Source organism: Triticum aestivum, chromosome 1B (genome assembly GCF_018294505.1).
Source record: "Triticum aestivum cultivar Chinese Spring chromosome 1B, IWGSC CS RefSeq v2.1, whole genome shotgun sequence".
NCBI classification, from domain to species: Eukaryota; Viridiplantae; Streptophyta; class Magnoliopsida; order Poales; family Poaceae; genus Triticum; species Triticum aestivum.
Window position 1 is genome coordinate 664701643 of NC_057795.1, and position 21599 is coordinate 664723241.

The following is a 21599-nucleotide window of genomic DNA, read 5'->3' on the forward strand; positions in this document are numbered from 1 at the left end:
CTCCGAGGTTCGCAGGTCGCGGAGCTCGCCGCAGCAAGCAGCGCTTCATCTGGATGCTGCGCGACGCCGACCGCGGCAGCGTGTCCACGGCCGACGCCTACAGCTTTGCATCCATCCATCCGTGTGCTTTGCTTTGCTTGCTGGAGTGGTAGTAATCGAGGCGCTGGTTTGCTTTGAACAGCAGCCGCCTCGGTCGCATACATGCGTCGCCACTAGCTAGGCTACGCTAGGATGCATGCTCCATGCAATGGAACAAAAGATTGTGCACGACTACATATGCAAACCAAGACCAGCAGAACAGGCGGCACAGCAGGGCGGCCAATGAGTGCGCGGTTGGACTGGCTGGCTGCGCCCTGCCGCTCTGCTCCTGTGGATGACAGTCTTGGCTCGGCTTGGGTGGCCGGACGACGGGAGGCTGGATGGATGGGTGACTGCTCGAAGCAGAGGGGCAGAGGCCGCCGATCTGCCGCGCTTATCCCAGGGCTACAGCTGCCGCTACAGCGAGCGAGCCCATGCAAGCACGTCGCCTCAGGAATCAAATGACCGCGGGCAGGGTGTCCACGCACGACGACCACAGGGCGCGGGCGGCGGACCGCGGGTCGAGCCAGATGTCGAGGCCGGGGACGGATTCCCAGCGGCGGCGCCAGGTGCGGACCAGCTCCTCGAAGGGGAGCCGAGCACGACGACGAACATGGGAGAGCAGGGGAGAGCTAGTGGTGCAGCGGTCCGGTCCGACCAGATGGATGGCTCGGGCCAAATTTGCGAAAACCCTCCACATTCATTCGTATTACTTCGTTCCAACCAGCTTCGTACTAGGTGGCAGTCAACGCACACGTGGCCAAGTCAGTCAGCCGCCAAATCATCGCGTACGTATAAAAAACGTACATTGGACCGTAGGTGACCCCTGAGACAAGTTTTGTGGCGTATTTTCGGGTATTTGTAACTACGGTGACTAAAGTGACCAACACGACAAGTACGAGGACCTCCAGTGAATTTTTCTCAAGGCAAAAAAACATACGGGCTGTGGCGTGGGCTCCGTGGGCCGGTGCTGTGGCCGAGTGGGGACCACCTGTAAGCGCAGAAAACTCTGAATTAATGTGTCAGTTTCTCTCTTGGCTCTGCACTTTCTTCTACCTCTCCTCTCCCCTCCCCTCCCCTCCCCTGTAATCTCTCCTCTTCCCCAGACCCCTCTCTGTTCCTCTCATTGGATCGGAAAGAAGAGAGATTGGGCGGTGACACTCCACCTCCATCGATCCCCTCGAGACCTAACCAGCATACGCGAATCGCCGATCCGGACCATGGACGCCAACTGGCGGCCCACCCAAGGGTCTGGCCCCGCCGGCGGCGGCGGCGGCGGCGGCGCTGACCCGCCCCCCGCCGGAGGCGACTGGCGCGCCCAGCTCCAGCCCGAGGCGCGCGGCAGGATCGTCGATAAGATGTACGTGTGCCTGTAGGGACTCACTCTAATTCATTGATTGATTTGATCTGATTTCCCCTTCCTCTGCTCTTTCGGTTTCCCGCAAAGAAAAAAAAAGAGGACTTTTTTTTCATCGATCCGTCTGACGAGAGCCGCTTTGATCTAAACTTCCAGTTTCGTGCATACTGATTCGTAGCGGCACCGGCAGATTCGTCCGTCGTCGATCTAGCTCCCAGTTTCTATTTTGATTCTGTATATATATATATAGTCAAAATCCCGTCTGATTTGAATCCAGCTTATCACTCCATTAACTCTGAACTGTTTTAACACAATTTTGCCATGGCACAACGTTTGATCACCTAGGGCAGACCCTTCTATTCGTACTATTCCAGGACGCAATTTTGTTATGAAGTCACACACACAAAATTTGTTCACATTTTGCGCTGTGCGTGTAGAATGGAGACTCTGAAGAATCATCTGCCAGTATCTGTGCCTGTGACGCCAGAGGCACTGAACGAACTTCAAAAAATCGCTGCGCGATTCGAAGAAAAGGTCTATACCGAAGCAACCAGTCAGGTAATTTAACATATCCTCGACCGTGCGAAACTGCTAATCACACAAGAACTGTTGGTTGTGAGCCGCTATCAGTAATTTGGTATAGAACTTTACATCGTTTTCTTTTTGTATTACTCAGTATGATTATTTGCGGAAGATTTCTGTGAAGTTGCTCTCAATGGAGACGCAGAGACAGCAGGCTCCTGGAAATGCTTTGCTGATTCCAAATCAAAACAACCCTGGTAACGTACCATGTACACTAAACTGTGCTGCACAATTTATCATCTTCGCTTGGATGTCAATATATTTTATTGCATCAGGTGCTGAGATTATGTGCTTTATTGCATCAAGTGCTGAGATTATGTGCTTTATTGCATTAAATCACCCTCCACCCTCGTCAGCATAATGTATAAGCTTTTTGCATATAGCTTGTGTCATGTGTACGTGGTTATTGAACTTGGAGCGACACAGTAAGTGCCTCAGTTCAACCTATTGGTTCAATATAATATTATAGCATGGTTTTTCTGTTAGTATGGTAGAAACAATGTTAAGTACGAAGATAGCAAATGAACAGACTAGTTAGTTATTCAACTGGGGTAATCCGCCTTCCTACCTTAAAATGGTCAGATTCCTTGCACATACAGCATTTTACTGACCCCTGGTACAGCGTCGGATTGGGTTGTTCAACCAGGTTTTCACCGGTTCACAGCAACGATCTTCAGCTCTTTGTAGAATTATGTTTATTCCCTCCTTGCTACCTTTAGAAGGTACTCCCTCTGTCCTAAAATATAAGAACGTTTTTAACACTACACCAGTGTCAAAAACGTTCTTATATTATGGGACGGAGGGAGTAGATCAGTTGGTTAGCTGTCAGCTGTATTTACGTTGACTCTCATATTAATAAAAAGATATGCAAACACTTGTTTGCATGCTCTCTAAAACAAATCAGGTTGCCAGTCCTTTAATTGCTCTGGCACATTTATTTTTCTCATTGAAAATGCAGAACGCCTTCATTTGATCTGTAATATGCTGCTTTCAACACTTTGTGTGCCTGTTACAGTTCCACAGGAAGTATTTGTTCACAAGATACTTTATTAACACACATATGGTACCTTTTCTGCACAGCCCCTGGACTCCATCCACAAGGCAGTAATCAAGCACAGACATCAGCAGTTCCCTTGATGTCTCAGCAACAGGCCCGGCAGCCAAATGCTTCTACATCTGTACAAGCTTCTTCACTCACTAATATCAGACAGAACTTGCCAGGTGTCAACCAAACATCAATGATGCAGACTGCGTCTGTCATTCCACAAAACACAATGAATAATGGCTTGGCGCAAGGCACTTCACAAGATGTTTATGCTGCACAAAGGCAAATGGCAGGCAGGCAGCAACAGGAACAATCTCAGCAATTAATTTATCACCAGCATCAACAGCCTTCTCTGCAGAGTCAGCAGCCCAATATTCCTTTACAACAGCAGCAACAACAGTTGATGGGACAACAGCCAAATTTACAACAAAATCAGCTAATTGGTCAACAGAATGGTGCTGTGATGATGCAGCAGCAACAGAGGCTAACAGTTCAGTCAAATAATCTTTTGAATGTGCAGCAAACACATCAGATGTTGAACCAGCAGTATATGCCTTTGTATCAGCCACAACAATTGGGCTCTCAAGCAAATATGTTGAGTCTAAAGCAGCATCAACAAAATCAACAGCAGCAGCAACTTTTTGGAACTGTGCCTAATGTGTCAAACATGCAGTGGATGCATATGCAACAAACAAAAGCTCAGCAACCACAGCAACAACATGCTCAGCAGCCACCAATGGGTTTGATGCAACCTCAGTTTCAACACAATCAACTTCAACAATTGCAACATCTTATGCCACAGTTCCAGTCTCAGCCTAACCAACTACAAGAGCAATTAAGGACGCAGCAGCAATCCTCCATGCAGCAAAGACTTCAAACTTCAGGAGCCATGTTCTTGCAACAAAATAACATGGATCAGCAAAACCAGTTTATTCAGGCACAGAGGGGCCTTCAAGAAGTTTCCTCTAGTAGTAAGTTTTCACTTTTCACATATACCTTTTTTGTAGATCCATCATATGCTCTTATTGTTCTCATCTTCTTTTTCTCCATGTTCTTATATCAATCTTCCTGTTGTCACCTTACATTCCTTGTGCGGTTTAAACTAGCTTAACAATCTGGCCTCTCATTATTTTTGCCTTACTTACATAGAAACGTTTAGGGAAAAATGTGTGTTGTCCATCAGGACCCCCACACCCTTACTTATCGTGCTAACAATTACGTTGGACTATAATACAAGGTCCGTATGAGACTACAACCGGAATTTTTGGATCCTAACTCTTATTGAACCCTTAGGGCACTCCCGGTGCATTGTATCTTGCATTGTATCATATGCATTAAATATGTGTAGATATAACTCTTCCAATGGCTTATATCTTAGTGTTATATCTAATGGAGCTGCCATTTAATATGTTTTGTGGGAGGAAAAAAATTATTTTGGGTTACCCGATAAGAGTTGTATTTTCATAAGATACAACAATATCTCTCTTTTTCCTCACTAACTAGGCTACTTCAACAGTATTTGGACTTCTGCACAGATGGCATGTTTTAGATACAACCGGCATTATTGCACTGGGTTTGCCCTAAGTACGACTCAAAACAGTTTATGAAATTAATGTGATGCTACATGAACTAGCTTGAATGTTCTTTAAAACTTCTTTGAAGATGACAACCAGATTCATAATTCAGATGCAATTATATGATTTTTGACAAGTGAAATGCGCCACAGGTCCTAGAACTATCGACTGGTGTGAAGTTAGTCCTAAAGCTTCAAAAGTGCATTTCAATCTTTTTTTTTGCCTGAACTACGGTGGATAGATGGACAGCTTGAAGATGGAATTATATTGCGATGTTTAGTGATCCAGTACTCTGTAATAATATGTTGACTAAACTGACCCTATTGATCTTCAGTGACTTCTGTTCAGCACATTGGTTTTTCTTATTTGTTGGAATTTTTCTGGAAAAGTGCTACTGTGCGATAATCATATTGACTAAGCTGACCATATTGATCTTCTGTGATTGTTTGATTTGGTTCACAAGTTCTCCAATTGCCCCATATTGATCTTCTGTGATTGTTTGATTTGGTTCACAAGTTCTCCAATTGCCCCTGCATTCCATCCTACAATGTCTTTTTTTTCTTTTCGAAAAGGAGGTTAAACCCCCGGCCTCTGCATCAATGCCTACGATGTACTTGTAGCTTGTTATTTGTTGGCTTTGTTCATTTTATCCTGATACTCTTTGCCAATCTTGCTTTTTATGCAGCATCTGCGGACTATACTGCTCAAACAGGCCATGCAAGTGCAGGTGATTGGCAAGAGGAGATACATCAAATGGTAAGACATGATACTGATATCATCCTTTTTGGCACTCCCTTTCTTGGTACTTCCTAAAATTCGTAGACAGTGGCCCCTAGAACAAAGATGTTGAGATTGCCCTGATCTAGATTGTTAGAAGATGAAACTACACACCATGTTGGATGTTGGGGCCTTTTACTTTTGCACTTAATGTTGTCTATCTCTTTTTCTTTTGGTCTGTGTTCCAAGAAATTCCTCTTTTGGAATTTCATACAGCAAGTGTGTAGATGCACTACATTCTGGCATTCCACTTATAAGATATACTCCCTCTGCCTGGAAATACTTGTCATCAAAATGGATAAAAGGGGATGTATCTAGACGTATTTTAGTTCTAGATACATCTCTTTTTATCCATTTTGATGACAAATATTTTCGGACGGAGGGAGTATATTACATGTATACGGAATTCTGTTTGAATGCGGAGTATGGAGCATACAACCATACAGTCTATCTAGATGTAGTAAAGTCTCAAGGCAGATAGCAATCTTTATTAAAGCTATTTTATTTAATGGGCATCATAGTTTCTTATTTTCTTCTAGATTTGTGTGCTGCTAAAAGCTACTTGAAATATCTTGCCAATGCCATATTTTCTGACTTGATGACAAACCATGGTCTATTAGCTGTTCTGTTTTCATCTCTATATTGCTTCTGCACCAAATTAATGTTTATGTGGTCTTTGTTGTCGACAGATTAAGAGGTTAAAGGACCAATACTTTGCAGAACTCAGTGAATTATTCAATAAGATGTCTGTGAAGCTACAGCATGTTGACAGCATTATTCCACCTCAAATATCATCTGAGCAGTATGATAGAATGAAGAGCTTTAAAATAATGTTGGAGCGCATATTACAAATGCTGCAAATTGGTAAAAGTAGTGTCCAACCTGCTATGAGGGACAAAGTTCCTCGATATGAGAAACAGATTATCAGTATCTTGAACTCAAAAAGGAAGCCAGTGCAGCCACAAATACAACAACAATTCCAGCCACCTCCAGGTCAAGCTCCTAATTCTAGTATTTCACAGCAGCTACAACCTTCCCAAAATTTGCAGTAGCATGATAGTCATACTAATACTCAAAGTTTGTTAAGTATGAGCACCAGATTACAGTCCTCTAGTGTAGCTGGTATCCAGCATGTACCTGTGCCTCGAACAATCCTTGTGTAGTTTAAACTAGCTTATCACACTACTGCAGCAATGCCTACCAGTGGCGGTTGCAATAAGGCTACCAGTGGTGGGTAGGGCACCTCGCCACGGTATCCTGACACTGGTAATATGTTGCCTGTGGCGGGTGTCATTTCTCACCCATGGTTGGCAACCAATTACCAGTGGGGGCTGGCCTATTCACCCTTGTATGTGGCACGCTAGTGGCGGCACGTTCCCCCACCCGCCACCGGTAACCTCCCCCTAGATGAAAAATGAACGCTGCCACGGCAACATAAAGCACTACCATGTCAGATTTTTTTGCTGTCGTGGCAGCGTTTTTGCACATTACATTATATATGCATCGCATTACATAGATAAATTGATTCATCACATTATACATGCATCCAACTACCTAGGAACTATACTAGAACTAATTAGAAGTAGGAACTATGAACTACATCTTGTAACTATACTGGGACTATATACTAGAACTAATCAGAATTGCATAACTAAGAACTATATCTTTTAACTATACTAGAACTAATTAAGAGTTGAATTTAAGATTTGCATCATGAGAATCAAATCCCTAGGCCTCGAGATTGAATTTCTGATCAACAGGGAGAAGAGGGAGAGAGCTTACTGTGGTGGCTGAGGCAGAGGCACCCCACGATCGAGTTGGGCAGGACCGTATGGCGGTGAGGGTGGTCCGGGCACGCGTGACTAGCGAGGGTGACGACCGTGCAAGCAAGGCAAGGGCGATGGGCAGCTAGGGATTTGTGCAAAGGAAGAAGGGGAATTTGGCCAGGTCCTGTGTGGCCTAGGGTTAAGTGGAATGAACTTACCGGAGGTGTTGTGGGGGTTGATTTAATCATAAAGTAATTATGTGGAATGGACTTACCGATGGTTGAAGGGTCTAACAGTTCGGGTAATAGTAGACAGGACCAGCCAATGATTGTTTTCTAAGGCCCACAACTGATATTGTTTTTGCAATTTCCCATACAATATCATAAAACCATAAAACCCTAAAACCCTAAAAATGACAATAAATACCTAACAATGTACCAGTGGTGGGTGGCAAGAGAGCCCGCAATTGATTTGTAAAGTATCAGTGGCGGTCGTCATATTTTAACCGCCACCGGAGTTTGAGCTCAGATATTAGCCCATGGCTAATTTGGGCCAATCTGGGCAGGTGGGTATCATAGACCGCCACTCGTAACTCAATTACCAGTGGTGGGCGGGCGAACACACTTGCCACTGGTGCCCACGGCTAATCTGGGACCATAATACCAGTGGCGGGTGCGAAATGATGCAATTAAGCAGTATTGTCGATCTGGCCTCTCATTATTTTGGACATGGCTAGCCAGCGCCCATGCGTTCATTGGGGCTGACGAGCAGTTGCCCATATACGGAAAGTCGGTCTGTCACTTTCCCAAAAGAGCAAAACTAGTGTCCCCCACCACGTGATTCCAAAGCTAGCCGAATCCAGAAGGGAAAGTACTCGACGTCTTCACCTTACAAGGAAATCAATTACGATCCTATCCCACATGCATTTATTTGGGTTTCAAAAAATTTAAAAAGCTATAATTTTTGTTTACACGTCGGAACTCAGATCTGTTTTCACCGCTGGGTTTCTCGCGACAAGTTCTTCAAAAGTAGATCCCATATGGGTAGGTTTGGACAGACTTTTTTCGTGGGCAACTTTGGGTGGTATTGAGGCAACTTTAGTGCTATAGGAAGCAACTTCTTTTTTCCCAGTATAATTGCCTAACAACAAAAAATCCTATGGAGGCAACTTTAATGCTATAGAAAAATAATTTCTTCTTAGTTTGTCTAGCATGACTGCCTACAATAGAAAGTCCTTATATTGTTAGCTACCATTACTATCGAGTTAACTAGATTCACCATCAAGTTGCCTACCATAACTAGCAATAGAAGACAATATAGCATCAACTGTAGACGACTTCGGAATATTATAGGCAATTTAGGAACAACGACATATGAGCAAGAACCGTACGCAACTTAAAAGCACCGGTGAGCAAGTTAGGAGAATGTCGGGCAAAATTAACTAGAACACAAAATTTGGTGAAGTTGGCTATTTTTAGCACCAAAGTTGCCTCTAGTAGAACGAAAAATGGTTAGGAAGGTTATGTGATGTCACCTACCTCTCGAAGTTGTTCACTATTAGTAGTGAGTGGCTTATTGTTGCCGATCATAACTAGCAATGGCAGACAATAGAGCATCAACGACAGGCGACTTCATTGTATTATAGGCAATTTAGAAATGAGCAATGCTACACATACATGAACTTACGTCCAGGTTTTACGTAAATGATGATGTGGGTGTTGTTAATTGGGCCAGGATTAGCAGCTGGGGCCCACCCTGGTTGAAATCAGGGGAGAGGAGAGAATGATATGGAAGGTTAAGTAAGCATACTTAGGACCTTTCGTAGGTCTAGCATTTTTGTTTAGAATTTACGACATACAAGCATGAATGGTAGGCAAGGTTTACGAGTCGATGAGTGGACAAGTCGTTCTGAGGTTGAGACTCATAGACTAAGTGTGACTAATCGACACGAATCGACACTGAAGTTTCGACTCAGAGACTAGTCGACACTGAAGCCTAGTCGGCCCTGAAGTTGAGACTCATAAACTAGTCTACAGAATAGTCTTGACTAGTCCTTGGACTCATAATCCATGATAGTAGGCAAGTTAGAAGTAGCGGTGAGCAAGTTAGGAGAATGTTACACAAAATTAACTAGGACATCAAATGTAGTGAAGTTGCCTATTTTGGTGAACTAACTAAAGTTGCCTCTAGTAGAAGGAAAGTTGCTTATGAAGGTGATGTGGTGTTACCTACCTCTTTTTTGAAAGTTGTTCGCTATTACTAGTTAGTCGCTTATAGTTACTAATTAGTTGCTTTTAATAGAGTGAGTTTCTTCTGTTTAGCACTACAATTGCCTCATCTAACATCAAAGTTGCTTTTGAAAAACAAATCGAAACATATCCATATGGGTTCACATTTTGAAGAGCTAGTCGTGACCTGGCTAGCCAGTGCCCACACTCTTAGTAGCGTTGGCGGGCACATAATCCCCCCTACCTCGAAATGGAAAGCACAAGGCTCTCGTACAATCCGTCCCCACTTAGTTTCCAAATTTGGAATCATGATAGGCAACTTAGATCCCACTTTTTTTTTCTGATGTTGTAGCCAACTTATATCCCTTGATGGACAACTTCCATAGTATTGTAGGAAATTGAGGATTACCCATAGGGAACTTCGTAGCGACGTAGGCAACTAGGTTTTTGAGGTCGACAACACTAGGAGCCATCTTAGGCAACTTTCCGCTCTATGATAAGCAACTTCCATAGTATGGTAGGCAACCAAACTATCAACAACTTAGTTTTTGATATATGTAATGTAGCAACCATGTTAACACTTATAACACTACTGCACACAACTAATTAGAAGGCTACTAGGTGAATTCACTAATACACATAGTGCAATTAAGTTGCTTCTTTGTAGCGCCAAAGTTGCCCAATGTAGCATCAAAGTTGCTCTAAAAAAAGTTCGTCAAAATATACCCATATGGGATCTAGTTTTGAAGAACTCGTCGCGAGACCCAACGGTGAATATGAATCTGAATACCAATACTCTAATCAAAAGCTATGACTTGTTAAATTTTATAAAACCCAAATAAATGCACCTACTTTTCCTTTCTTGATTGATGTGTGCAAAATAGGGAGCGTTCGAAGGGATGAGGACCAGATACTTTCCCTTTTTGTAGTGTAATGATGACACGGGGTGCCAATTACCCTTTATAGCAGGTCTGCTCAGATGCACCCCGTGCCGTGTGAGTTTTTTGTCGTGTACTGCGTGCGCTCAGGAAGCCCAATTAGTGCAGCTGCACTAAGAAGCATTTGGGCATTATTTTTACCTTACATAGAAAAAAAGTTTAGGGGAAAATGTGTGTTGTCCATCAGGACCCCCACGCCCTTACTTATCGTGCTAACAGTTACGTTGGACTATAATACAAGGTCCTTATTAGAAAACTGGACTTTTGGATCCCAACTCTTATCAAACCCTTAGGGCACTCCTGGTGCATTGTATCTTGTGTTTTATCATGTGCACTAAATACGTGTTTAGATACAACTCTTCCAGTGGCTAATATCTTGTTGTTGTATCTAAATGAGCTGCCATTTAATATGTTGTGTGAGGGAAAAAGAATAATTATCTTGGGTTACCTGATAATGGTTGTATCTTGGTAATATACATTCTCTCCTTTTCCTCACTAACTAGGCTTCAACAATGGTATTTGGACTTTTGCTTAGGTGGGATGTTTTAGATACAACTGGCATCATTGCACTGGGTTTTCCCTAAGTACGACTCAAATAGTTTACATGAATTAGCTTGAAAATATTTTAAACTTTTTTGGAGATGACAACCAGATTCATTTCAGATGCAATTATATGTTTTCTGACAAGTGAAATGCACCATAGGTCCTAGAACTATCGAGGGGGTGGCAAGTTAGTCCTAAAGCATTAAAACTGCATTTCACACTTTTTTTAACCTGAATTAAGATGGATAGAAGGACAGCTCGAAGATTGAATTATATATTGTGATGTTTAGTGATCAAGTACTGTGTAATAATCATTTTGACTAAACTGACCTTATTGATCTCTGACTGTTGTTCACCACAATGGGTTTTCTTATTTGTTAGAATTTTTTGTGGAAAAATGCTACTGTGCAATAATCATGATGACTAAGCTGTCCATATTGATCTTCTGTGATTGTTTTATTTGGTTCACAAGTTTTCCAATTGCCCCTGCTTGTAGCTTGTTCTTTGTTGGTTGTTCATTGAATCCTGATACTCATTGACAACCTTCTTCTCCATGCGACATCTGTGGATTCTACTGCTCAACAGGCCATGCAGGTGCAGGTGATTGGCAAGAGGAGATCTATCAAATGGTAAGACATGATACTGATATCATCCTTTTTGACACTCCCTTGGAACTTCCTAAAATTCGTAGACGGTGGCCCCTAGAACTAAGAGGTTAAGATTGCCCTGATCTAGATTGTTAGAATATGAAACAAGACACCATGTTGGATGTTGGGGCCTTTTACTTTCGCACTTCATGTTGCCCATCTCTTTTTCTTTTGGTATGTGTTCCTGGAAATTCCTCTTTTGGAATTTCATATAGCAAGTGTGGAGATGCACTAAATTCTGGCAGTCTTTATAAGATATATATTACATGTATGCTGAATTCTGTATGAATGTGGAGTATGGAGCATACAACCATACAGTGTATCTGGATGTTGTAAAGTCTCAAGGCAGTTAGCAATATTTATTAAAGCTTTTTTTTATGGGCATCATAGTTTCTTATTTTCTTCTAGATCTATATGCTGCTAAAAGCTACCCCCTCTGTAAACTAATATAAGAGCATTTAGATCACTAAAGTAGTGAGATCTAAACGCTCTTATATTAGTTTACAGAGGGAGTACTTGAAATATCTTGCCAATGCCATATTTTCTGACTTAATGACAAACCATGGTCTATTAGCTGTTCTGTTTCATCTCTATATTGCTTCTGCACCAAATTAATGTGTATGTGGTCTTTGTTGTCGACAGATTAAGCGGTTAAAGGACCAATACTTTGCAGAACTCAGTGAATTATTCAATAAGATGTGTGTGAAGCTACAGCATGTTGACAGCATTATTCCACCTCAAATATCATCTGAGCAGTATGATAAAATGAAGAGCTTTAAAACAATGTTGGAGCGCATATTACAAATGCTGCAAATTGGCAAAAGTAGTGTCCAACCTTCTATGAGGGACAACGTTCCTCGATATGAGAAACAGATTATCAGTATCTTGAATTCACAAAGGAAGCCAGTGCAGCCACAAATACAACAACAGTTCCAGCCACCTGCAGGTCAAGCTCCTAATTCTATCATTTCGCAGCAGCTACAACCTTCCCAAAAATTTGCAGCAGCATGATAATCGTACTAATGCTCAAGCAAGTTTGTTAAGTATATGAGCACCGGATGACAGTCCTCTAGTGCAGTTGGTATCCAGCATGTACCTGTGCCTAGAACAATCCTTGTGTGTAGTTTAAACTTGCTTATCGCACTGCTGCAGGAATGCCTACCAGTGGCGGCCGTAATAAGGCTACTAGTGGTGGGCAGGGCACCCTGCCACGGTAACCTGACACTGGTAATATGTTACCAGTGACGGGTGCCATTTCTCACCTGTGGCTGGTAACCTATTACCAGGGGCGGGCTGGCCTACTAACCCGCCATTGTTATGCGGCACCATACCTGGCCATGGGATACCCAACCCGGCCGGCCCAACCTGACCCGGTCTGGTCTTGCCCATGGGCCAGGTCTGTGCCTGAAATCTAAGCCAAAGGCCGGGCCGGGCTTGGGATTGGCATATTTGCATTTTAGGGAAGAGGCTCGACCTGAGGCCTGACGGTCTTTTCCTTTCATGTGCCGGGCTTGGCCCTGAAATCTAGGCCCGATGGCCAGGCCAGGCCTGGGCCTAGGTTTTCTGCTTTGGGTTTTGTTAGGCCCGCCCCGGCCCGACGGATGGCTAGGTATACGCGGCACACTACTGATATCATACTTTTTGCACTCCCTTTGTTGGAACTTCCTAAAATTCGTAAACAGTGCCCCTAGAACAAAGATGTTGAGATTGCCCTGATCTAGATTGTTAGAAGATGAAACAACATGCCATGTTGGATGTTGGATCTTTTACTTTTGCACTTCATGTTGCCCATCTCTTTCTTTTTGGTATGTGTTCCAACAAATTCCTCTTCTGGAATTGGAACCGGAATTTCATATTAACATGTGTGTAGATGCACTACATTCTGGCATTCTTCTTATAAGATATATATTATATGTATACGGAATTCTGTATGAATGCGGAGTATGTAGCATACAACCATACAGAGTATCTAGATGTAGTATAAAGCCTCAAGGCAGTTTAGCAATATTTATTAAAGCAATTTTATTTTAAGGATGTTATAGTTTCTTATTTTGTTTTATATTTGTATGATTCTAAAAGCTGCTTCAAACATCTTGCGGGTGCCATATTTGATTCTATTAGCTGTTGTATTTTCATCTCTATCTAGCTGTGCACCAAATTTATGTGCATGTGGTCTCTTGTTGTTTCACAGATTAAGAGCCTGAAGGATCAATACTTTGCAGAACTCGGTGAACTGTTCAATAAATTATCTGTGAAGCTACAGCATGTTGACAACATTATACCACCTCAAAATCCATCTGATAAGTATGACAGAATGAAGAGCTTTAAAATAATGTTGGACCGTATATTACAAATGCTGCTAATTATCAAGAGTACTATCCAACCTGCTATGTGGGACAAAGTTCCTCAATACGAGAAACAAATTATCAGTATCTTGAATTCACAAAGGAAGTAGTGCAGAAAAAAAAGGAAGCTAGTGCAGTCACAAATACAGCAACAGTTCCAGTCACCTTCAGGACAAGCTCCCAATTCTAGCATTTTGCAGCAGCAACAGACTTCCCAAAATTTGCAGCAGCATGATACTCATACTAATACTCAAGCAAATTTGTCAAGTATGAGCACCCCATTACAGTCCTCTAGTGCAGATGGTATCCAGCATGTACCTGCGCCTCCAACAACAAACTTCAGTGGCCCCATGCAGCAAAATGGTGCAAGCATATAGCATCAGGTTCGCTCTAATTTGGAGGCAATTTCAATTCTTTGCAGCATGGTTCGTTGAGTGGTGCATTACAATAGGGAAGCTCTGGGCCGATGCAGGGAACAATGAATACACAACTGCCGACAAGTAGTGGCATGTTATATCACAACCCAATCAGTATGCCAACCTAACGGTAACTCCATGCAAGAAAATGCAAGTTTATTACAGCAGCTGAAGCAGCAACAGCAGGATCATCATATGATGCAGTGTCAGCAAACAAAGCGTCAGATGTTTCAACAGTACCAGAAAAGCAACAAATGCTTCAACAATTATAGAAACAACAAGTACAGATGCATCTTCATGCTGGAGATGATGTTAATGAGTTAAAGGTTAGACAAGGAATTGCAATGAAATCTGGAGTTTATCAACAGCACTTGGGCCAATGCAGTAACTATTATCATAATCACAGTTGAAACAGAGTGGTGCTTTCCCAATTTTGTCACCACAAAACTTGCAAGCATCATCCCCACAAATTTCGCAGCATTCCCCTCAAGTTGATCAGAACAAATTTCGGCTGTTCCAAGTACTACTTTACGATGCAAAACAATTCTTTAACTGCATGGTGCACATTCATGAGTATCCTTGGATCCTGATGTAACTATCAAGTCCCTCGCCTTGTGATATCCTTCTGGTCACTCCTCGATCAATAATCGCTGCAATGAGAATCCAACCAGGCCAATCCTTTTTTACCTTAACATATATGGTATGCTCTGTACTCTAGTGTTTTTTTTTGTTAATTTTGTATCATCCCCTGGCAGAACGATTGCAAGTGCTTAGTTACAGACTTCTTCTGTCGGTCCCTTTGGCAGAAATGGTCGAGCGTTTGCTTTGCAAAGATAAAGGTGCTGCTGTTGGAGCATGGGCACAATCAGAGCAGGGTGGAGGCAACTCGGCACCAGATCGTGGATTGACAGGGAGGCGGTGATTGGCAGTTGCAAATGGTGGACGGGGTGGACGCTGGTGGCATCTGATCCCACATTCGGCAACAGTGGGATCCGTTCATTGGTCGTTGTTTGCCACTGGTGTGGAATCAGTAGTAGCAAGACTAATTTACTTGCTGCTGAAAAACTGACTGTCGATTTGGAAGGGTACCAGCCACATACGAAAGCATGCCACTCAGTTCCTACTTTACAATGCTCACGGTGACACGCATCTGAGATTCTGAATGTGCAACATCCAAGACATGGTGCCACGCCTTGAAGAATCAGCTTTCTAACCACACAGCATGCTTTCTAAAGGGCACCGCTAGGCATCAGCTACAACTGATGGTTTGCTTCCTGTCAGATCGGTTGGTAGTGATTAGGTGCATTCCAGTCGTCTGATCTATTGTCTAGATTCCTTTGTTCAATGCCTGATTTGTTGATAACTACTTCCGTGAAATCTGCTGCTTCCTAATCGTTGTCCCCACAATCTGTGATTTGTTTCCTAAAACTGCTTGCTGGCTTCAAATTCCATTATTTGCGGATATAATTTCAGAAAAATATGGCCATTTCTCACAAGTAAATCCTGCTATTAATTATGAAATTTATAAGATGTGTTTCCTTACTCATGGTAGCATGGTTTTAGTACCAATCTTCCGTGCTAACGGAAGCATCGTTTTCACGTGATTTATACTTGCTTCCATCTACCAATGAATTGGTTTCCATGATGAAATAAACTTGCTATAAATGTATATGAAGCTCTACTTAAGTGGTGATTTGTTTTACTTCAAAAACATCAACATCGTGTTTCTGTCAACTGGAAAATCGCTTCTACACAAAAAAGACATTTCAATAGGAAGAATCATTATAATGAGTACAATTGCTTCAGACACATCAGGGAAGTTTGTTTCCATGGATGAAAGATTTTGCTTCCATAGTTTCATGGAGAAACAAGCATCCATGACAAACAATTTACACCAAACCGTTCCTTACAAACTGGATGTTGCTTCTACTAGTTTCAGTCGTGCATGTGCGATGCCAGGTAGGTGGCCGCACTTATGTACTAGTAGTTGGGGCGCCACCGGGTGGCGCCGCTTGAGTCGTGCATGTGCGATGCCAGGTAGGTGGCCGCACTTTTCATTCGCTTTTTGGTGCTATGGGTAGAACATGTACATGAAACTGCCGGTCAACTCATGTGGACTTTGATTACGTTCAAGCTGAGCAGCGTATGTAGTAGTTACAAGACCAACAGAAATGCATTACTTGCAATGTACATTCATAAAATAAATCAGATATATTATTAATAGATAGGCTTATATGAACACAGAGTAGCAGTCTTATATCCTACAAAGACTTGTACATATAGAGATGGACTGCAGAGCCTAAATTTTCTGAACTCAAGCATCCACAAAATGAAATCATCTGACGACGATGATGAACGATAACCACTGGACATAACTTCAAAGACCCAATAAGAAGCCAAGACTCTTCGACTAAAATTTTTAATCATGAAAGAGAATCATAGCAGGCCGATGATCTGAACTACAACCAAGGAGTTCTTTCCTCCCTCTTTCTTTGAATTCATTTCTGCAAATAAATTTCAGAACCACGGGGATGACATGGAGTTCCAGTGAGTTGGTATGAGATCGCAAGAAAGGAGATCCTGAAGCTCTCTATCCGAAATCCATCTGTAGTAGCAATATATATCATACCCACATATGAAAAATGTGATACTGACCACAAAAAGTATTGCAGGACAATTAGAAAAGAACACATGAGATCCTAAAAAGCAAAACATATGAGATCTTAATCACAACATATAAAGTTCAATGTTTTTTCAAAATCAAATGACTCTTAATCTTTTACTGTTAGCATATGTGGGACCCGACAATTTTGCTAAACAATGATTCTATTTTAACTTTGGTTATACAAAGTTCCTATATCAAATAATTTAAACATCAGAAAATCATGCAAAATATTTATTGAAATTTCTGAACACACAAGATAAGAGCGGAAGGGGAAGACTAATCATGAAAAATACTATGCAGCGGACAATATTTATTGATAATTAGACATATTTTCTCAATAACATCAATAACAAAATGGGGCCCCTAAGTTTTGGATTAATGTCAAAGAAGAAGCAAGTGCAGACCTGTGGAGTTGCCAATCTTTTGACTTTTTGAGGCTACTCAAAGTTGTCCTCCGCAACAGAGATGCTGCTATACAGATGCATTTGAGAAACCAACACCCAAGCATATGAGATGCGCCATATTTCAGCACCAACCCCATGTTGTGGAAAGCCTTTTTCAACGGTTACCAATTTGTTTGTTTTCCTAACAAATGTGTTGATAGCAGCTCTATCCGGTGGTCTAATTGACTGATGGTTGATCACATGTTAACAAATATTAGAGGATAATAAGAACATACTAATGGATGTAGTCAAAAAACGTAACATAATTGTACTACATAATGTGTTTTGCAAAAGGTACCTCAGCACTGATTCCCTCCTTGGAAAGTATATCTGCAGCCTGAAAATTGACTGAGCATAATGTAACCAGAACAGTAGATCAAGAATTTTATGTACAATGTGAAATGATCATCGATGCTAATTAAACAAATGCATTCACATCTCAAACACAACTGATTTCTTAAAAACTTTGTCCCGTTCAATCAATGGCTCCAAAATGAGATCTCTTAAGCACTGCAGAACAACAAGGAAATTTCATCTCTTTTTTTCTTGCTTTATAAGAATGTAGTAATCATGAGGGTTCTTGACCACAGCCACTGATGACGAAGACAATTATTTTGTGTCAGTCATCTAGTAACAAAAATGAAAGAGGCATATGAGAAATATGCATAGATTGATAGATAAGCAGAATACGTAGTCATTAAAAAAAGAAAGCAAATGAACGGGATTGATCCTTCTTGATTCTAAAAAAGCGACAACTCCCTCGCGTCGTCTCTCCGAGGCGACCCGGGGGCCCCAAATCCCTCCACCGCCGGCCGGCAATCTGCTTCTCCCCTGCCGCCGCTGCCGCCGGCCCTTGCCGCGGTGGCGGCGGGCCCCGTTCCTCGAAGGGGAGGGGGACCTCCGGCCGATGCGTGGGGCGCGGCGGCGGATCTTGGGCCCCGGGGCGGCGGCCTCGGTCTTGGCGACGACGGCTGCTGCGGCTGCTTGGGCGGCGCGGTGGTTGGGCCTGGGCGCGGTGCTGCTGCGGCCATGCTGGGTGCTCGCGGTGGAGGAAGCTCGGTCCTCCTGCTGCACGACGTTCTTCGGCGCGACGACTCCGGCGACTTCGCGGCCTTGCGTCGCCGAGGTCCTTCTCCAGCTGGCCTAGGCGGGGTGGCAGCCCCCTGGTCTGCCTGTGCGAGCTCGTCCCCGTGGCCGGCTTGTCGATGGTGTTGCCGGCTCGTCGGATCGGCTTCGGCGGGATCTGGCCGGCTGTGGTCGGTTTTGGTTTTCTGCGTCCGTGAGTTCTGCCACGACTGGGAGCTCTGTTCTCCGGTGTGCGGTGCCCGTGCAGTGGTGGTGGGTGCCAGATGTTGGATCTGGCTCATCTGTTTTGGCAGACGGACGACGAGGGAGGAGGTGGCTCTGGCGCGGCGGTGGCGTGTTCGCGGCGTCGGAGGTGTGCGGGCCAGCGGAGTGCTCTGCGTGGGACTGTTGTTCGTGCTGCTCCAGGTGAAAGCCTAGCCGATGCTCGCAGGCCGGCGGCGGCGGCGCCTGTGGGCGTCGCTTTCCTCCTTGGAGGCGCCGTCGAGGAGTTTCTGCACTTTCTCAGCTCTCGGGTTAAGATCTACGGGCGAAAGTCATGATCCTGTTCAATCGGGCGGCGGCGGCATCTTCAATGTCGTTTTCCCTCTTTGGGGCGTCGTCTTGGAGATCTTGGCCCCTTTTGTGCTTCCTGCAGGCTGGACGTGCGCGGCATCACGGTTGGCCGGTGTGCAACTGGTGATGCGTGTGGTTGGCGTTGCGACTCGTGTGATGACGACGATGATGGCGTGCGAAGCTGGGTCACGGCTTGCCCTTCTGATGTCGACGGTCCGGTGCGCCAATGGGTGTGCCTATGCTGGCTTCTGGCTGTGACAGAGAAGTCGAAGTTGCGTGCGATGCCTCTGCGGCAACGATGACTCCATGAGGGCGGTTTTCAGCGGGCGGTGCTCTCCGGATGATGCGCTGGACTAGGTCGGCGCGAGGCTTGCAACTTTCTCCTGTGAAGCATTTCAGCAAAATCGGAGCTGCCATGTCCTCGACGCTTCGGTCGACCGTTTGGCTTGTCTGTGGCCAGGTCGGCTGTGTGTGCCCCGTGTGGGGTTGTATCTGGGTTTTCGCCCGGTTTTCCTCTAATTAACCGGACAAATCTCTTCTTCTTAATCAATGAAAATGGCAAATCTTTTGCCTCGTTTCAAAAAAAAAGCAAGATTCTAAGGAGACTGAGTGTAGGATAAGTGATAAAAATGAAATAAAAGCAGTGGAGAAATATGCATAGAATGGAGTATGTGTTTCTATATACATACAAGGATAAATAAAATGCATGATAGCATTATCTTCTTCTGAATTTTCTTATCAGTCATGTCAGTTTCAACATCTAGTCCCATCTTATGTATCTTAGCATGAACCTGGGCATCAAAAGCAGATTGTCATTTAACTCGGAAGAAAAAGAACCCGGCTGATTGATTACCATGAGAAACAGCTAAAACTACTAACAAACTGCTAGACATAACGAATGGAAAAACGGTCACTGACAAGTTTCAAACTAACACACAAGGGTCAGTTAACTATTTCCACTCTTATGGGCGATCCGAGCTAAACGAGGGCAGGGACGGGGGATTAAAACAGGACGACTGCCCAGATTGGATGTCACCTTCTCCTCGCACTTGGCGTCGGCACTTGGAGCCGGGGTGGAGGTCGATGTACATCAGGAGATCCAGAAGAGGAAGGTCAATCATGGCAGCTGCCTGATGCAAATACTACAAAACGGAGGGGAGGAAGAGCATGACATAGTGGCATATAAACTCTACCACTGCTATATTTGAGGTGATAAAACGAAATATTCCGACGTTAACAACTGATTTAGGCTCAAACTGAAATTTGACGTCCACACTAAGTCAAACTGAAGGTGAATTCTAATCAGTTGAGAAGGTCAAAACTGCGTAATTGACCCAAGTATCTCAGAGTTCATGCTGACAATCTACAATTTACATATTAGATAGATGAAACACCACGCCATAGTTGGCCTATTAGATGATTTTCACCTACCTCTTCGTATTAAAAGGCCGGTGAAAAACTCAATAAAAGAGGAAGTGCAAGACTATGATAATGTACATACAGTTCATTCAGGAACTTGACGCATTTCCTCAAAGAGCGCAACCTCCTGCTTATGGCGCCCACTCGTGTCAATAATGATGAGATCATATTTCACTTCCCTGAACCTTTCCAGGCCATTAATGGCAATCTTCACAGTATATGATTCCAGGTAGCTACAAAGAAAAGCGACAACTTTATTTAGCGCAGATCTTGGGGAGAAGCTGCACCAGCTCGGACCATATAGGCACAAATCAGTGATGGTTTAAATCCCTTTCATATTCATTCCTTTGCTAGTGTAGTAACCCTCGTAGAAATGAGCAATACCGGCAGTGAAGAGATGGGGCACTACATGAAAAAAATAACATTACTTGAAGAGGTCAGAGATAACACATTAGCAGCCAATTGAGCAGATATTCTTTTATGGTCTATAACTCTCCTGATATTAATTTCTCAACAAAAAAATGTGTTCAGGCCATTAGGGAAATATAATACGCGTATTTGGTACATTTAGTGGTTTTTCCAGAACCCACAGACATATATCGTTGCATGTTCAGTCTTCAACGATCTTGTAATTCAAATCAGCAAACCATATATGGATATTGAAATTCAGAGATAGGTGTACAACAACATCAGAAAAAGCATAAGGGAACACACAACCGAGGTCGGTCAATCATATTGACCTTGCAAATCTGACGAACATGGCCTTCTTTATGACGAGGAGCTTGTTGGTGCCGGCGGTGAGGACCCCAAGGTTGACGGTCTTCCTGATGTTGTTCTGCAGGTCGCTGATCTTGAAGCGGACGTCGGACTGCATAAGCGCGCGCATGACCTCTAGCCCGAGGCACTAGTAGAAAAACAATAGTCCCGGTTCGTAAGGGCCTTTAGTCCCGGTTCATGAACCAGGACTAATGGGTCGTTACTAATACCTCCACCCATTATTAGTTCCGGTTCAAACACGAACCGGGACCAATGTGCCTCCATGTGGCCCTGTGCGCCGAACCCAGTCAGGGGGCCTTTGGTCCCGGTTGGTGGCACCAACCGGGACCAAAAGGCATCCACGTGTCAGCATTCCAGTGGT

General features: G+C 43.6%; 1 protein-coding gene and 1 long non-coding RNA gene across 3 annotated transcripts; one reads left to right on the plus strand and one right to left on the minus strand.

The window, feature by feature from the left end:
• Positions 1–1137: 1137 nt before the first annotated feature.
• LOC123146415 (mediator of RNA polymerase II transcription subunit 15a) lies at positions 1138–15758 on the plus strand. Its single transcript, XM_044566068.1, has 10 exons — positions 1138–1438; positions 1873–1993; positions 2112–2214; positions 3098–4033; positions 5322–5392; positions 6103–6406; positions 11474–11517; positions 12178–12481; positions 13727–14996; positions 15103–15758. Exons 1-9 carry the CDS (start codon positions 1299–1301, stop codon positions 13729–13731), a joined length of 2028 nt encoding a protein of 675 aa, XP_044422003.1. The 5' UTR covers positions 1138–1298; the 3' UTR covers positions 13732–14996; positions 15103–15758.
• Positions 15759–16508: 750 nt separating this feature from the next.
• LOC123146434 (uncharacterized) lies at positions 16509–20876 on the minus strand. 2 transcript variants are annotated; one of them, XR_006472721.1, is made up of 5 exons: positions 20544–20876; positions 20079–20184; positions 19732–19833; positions 17703–18031; positions 16509–16901 (listed from the first exon to the last, which is right to left on the minus strand). It is a non-coding gene; the product is annotated as an uncharacterized lncRNA (long non-coding RNA). The 2 variants fall into 2 exon arrangements; XR_006472720.1 differs by having other exon boundaries at positions 17366–18031.
• Between the last annotated feature and the right edge of the window lie 723 nt (positions 20877–21599).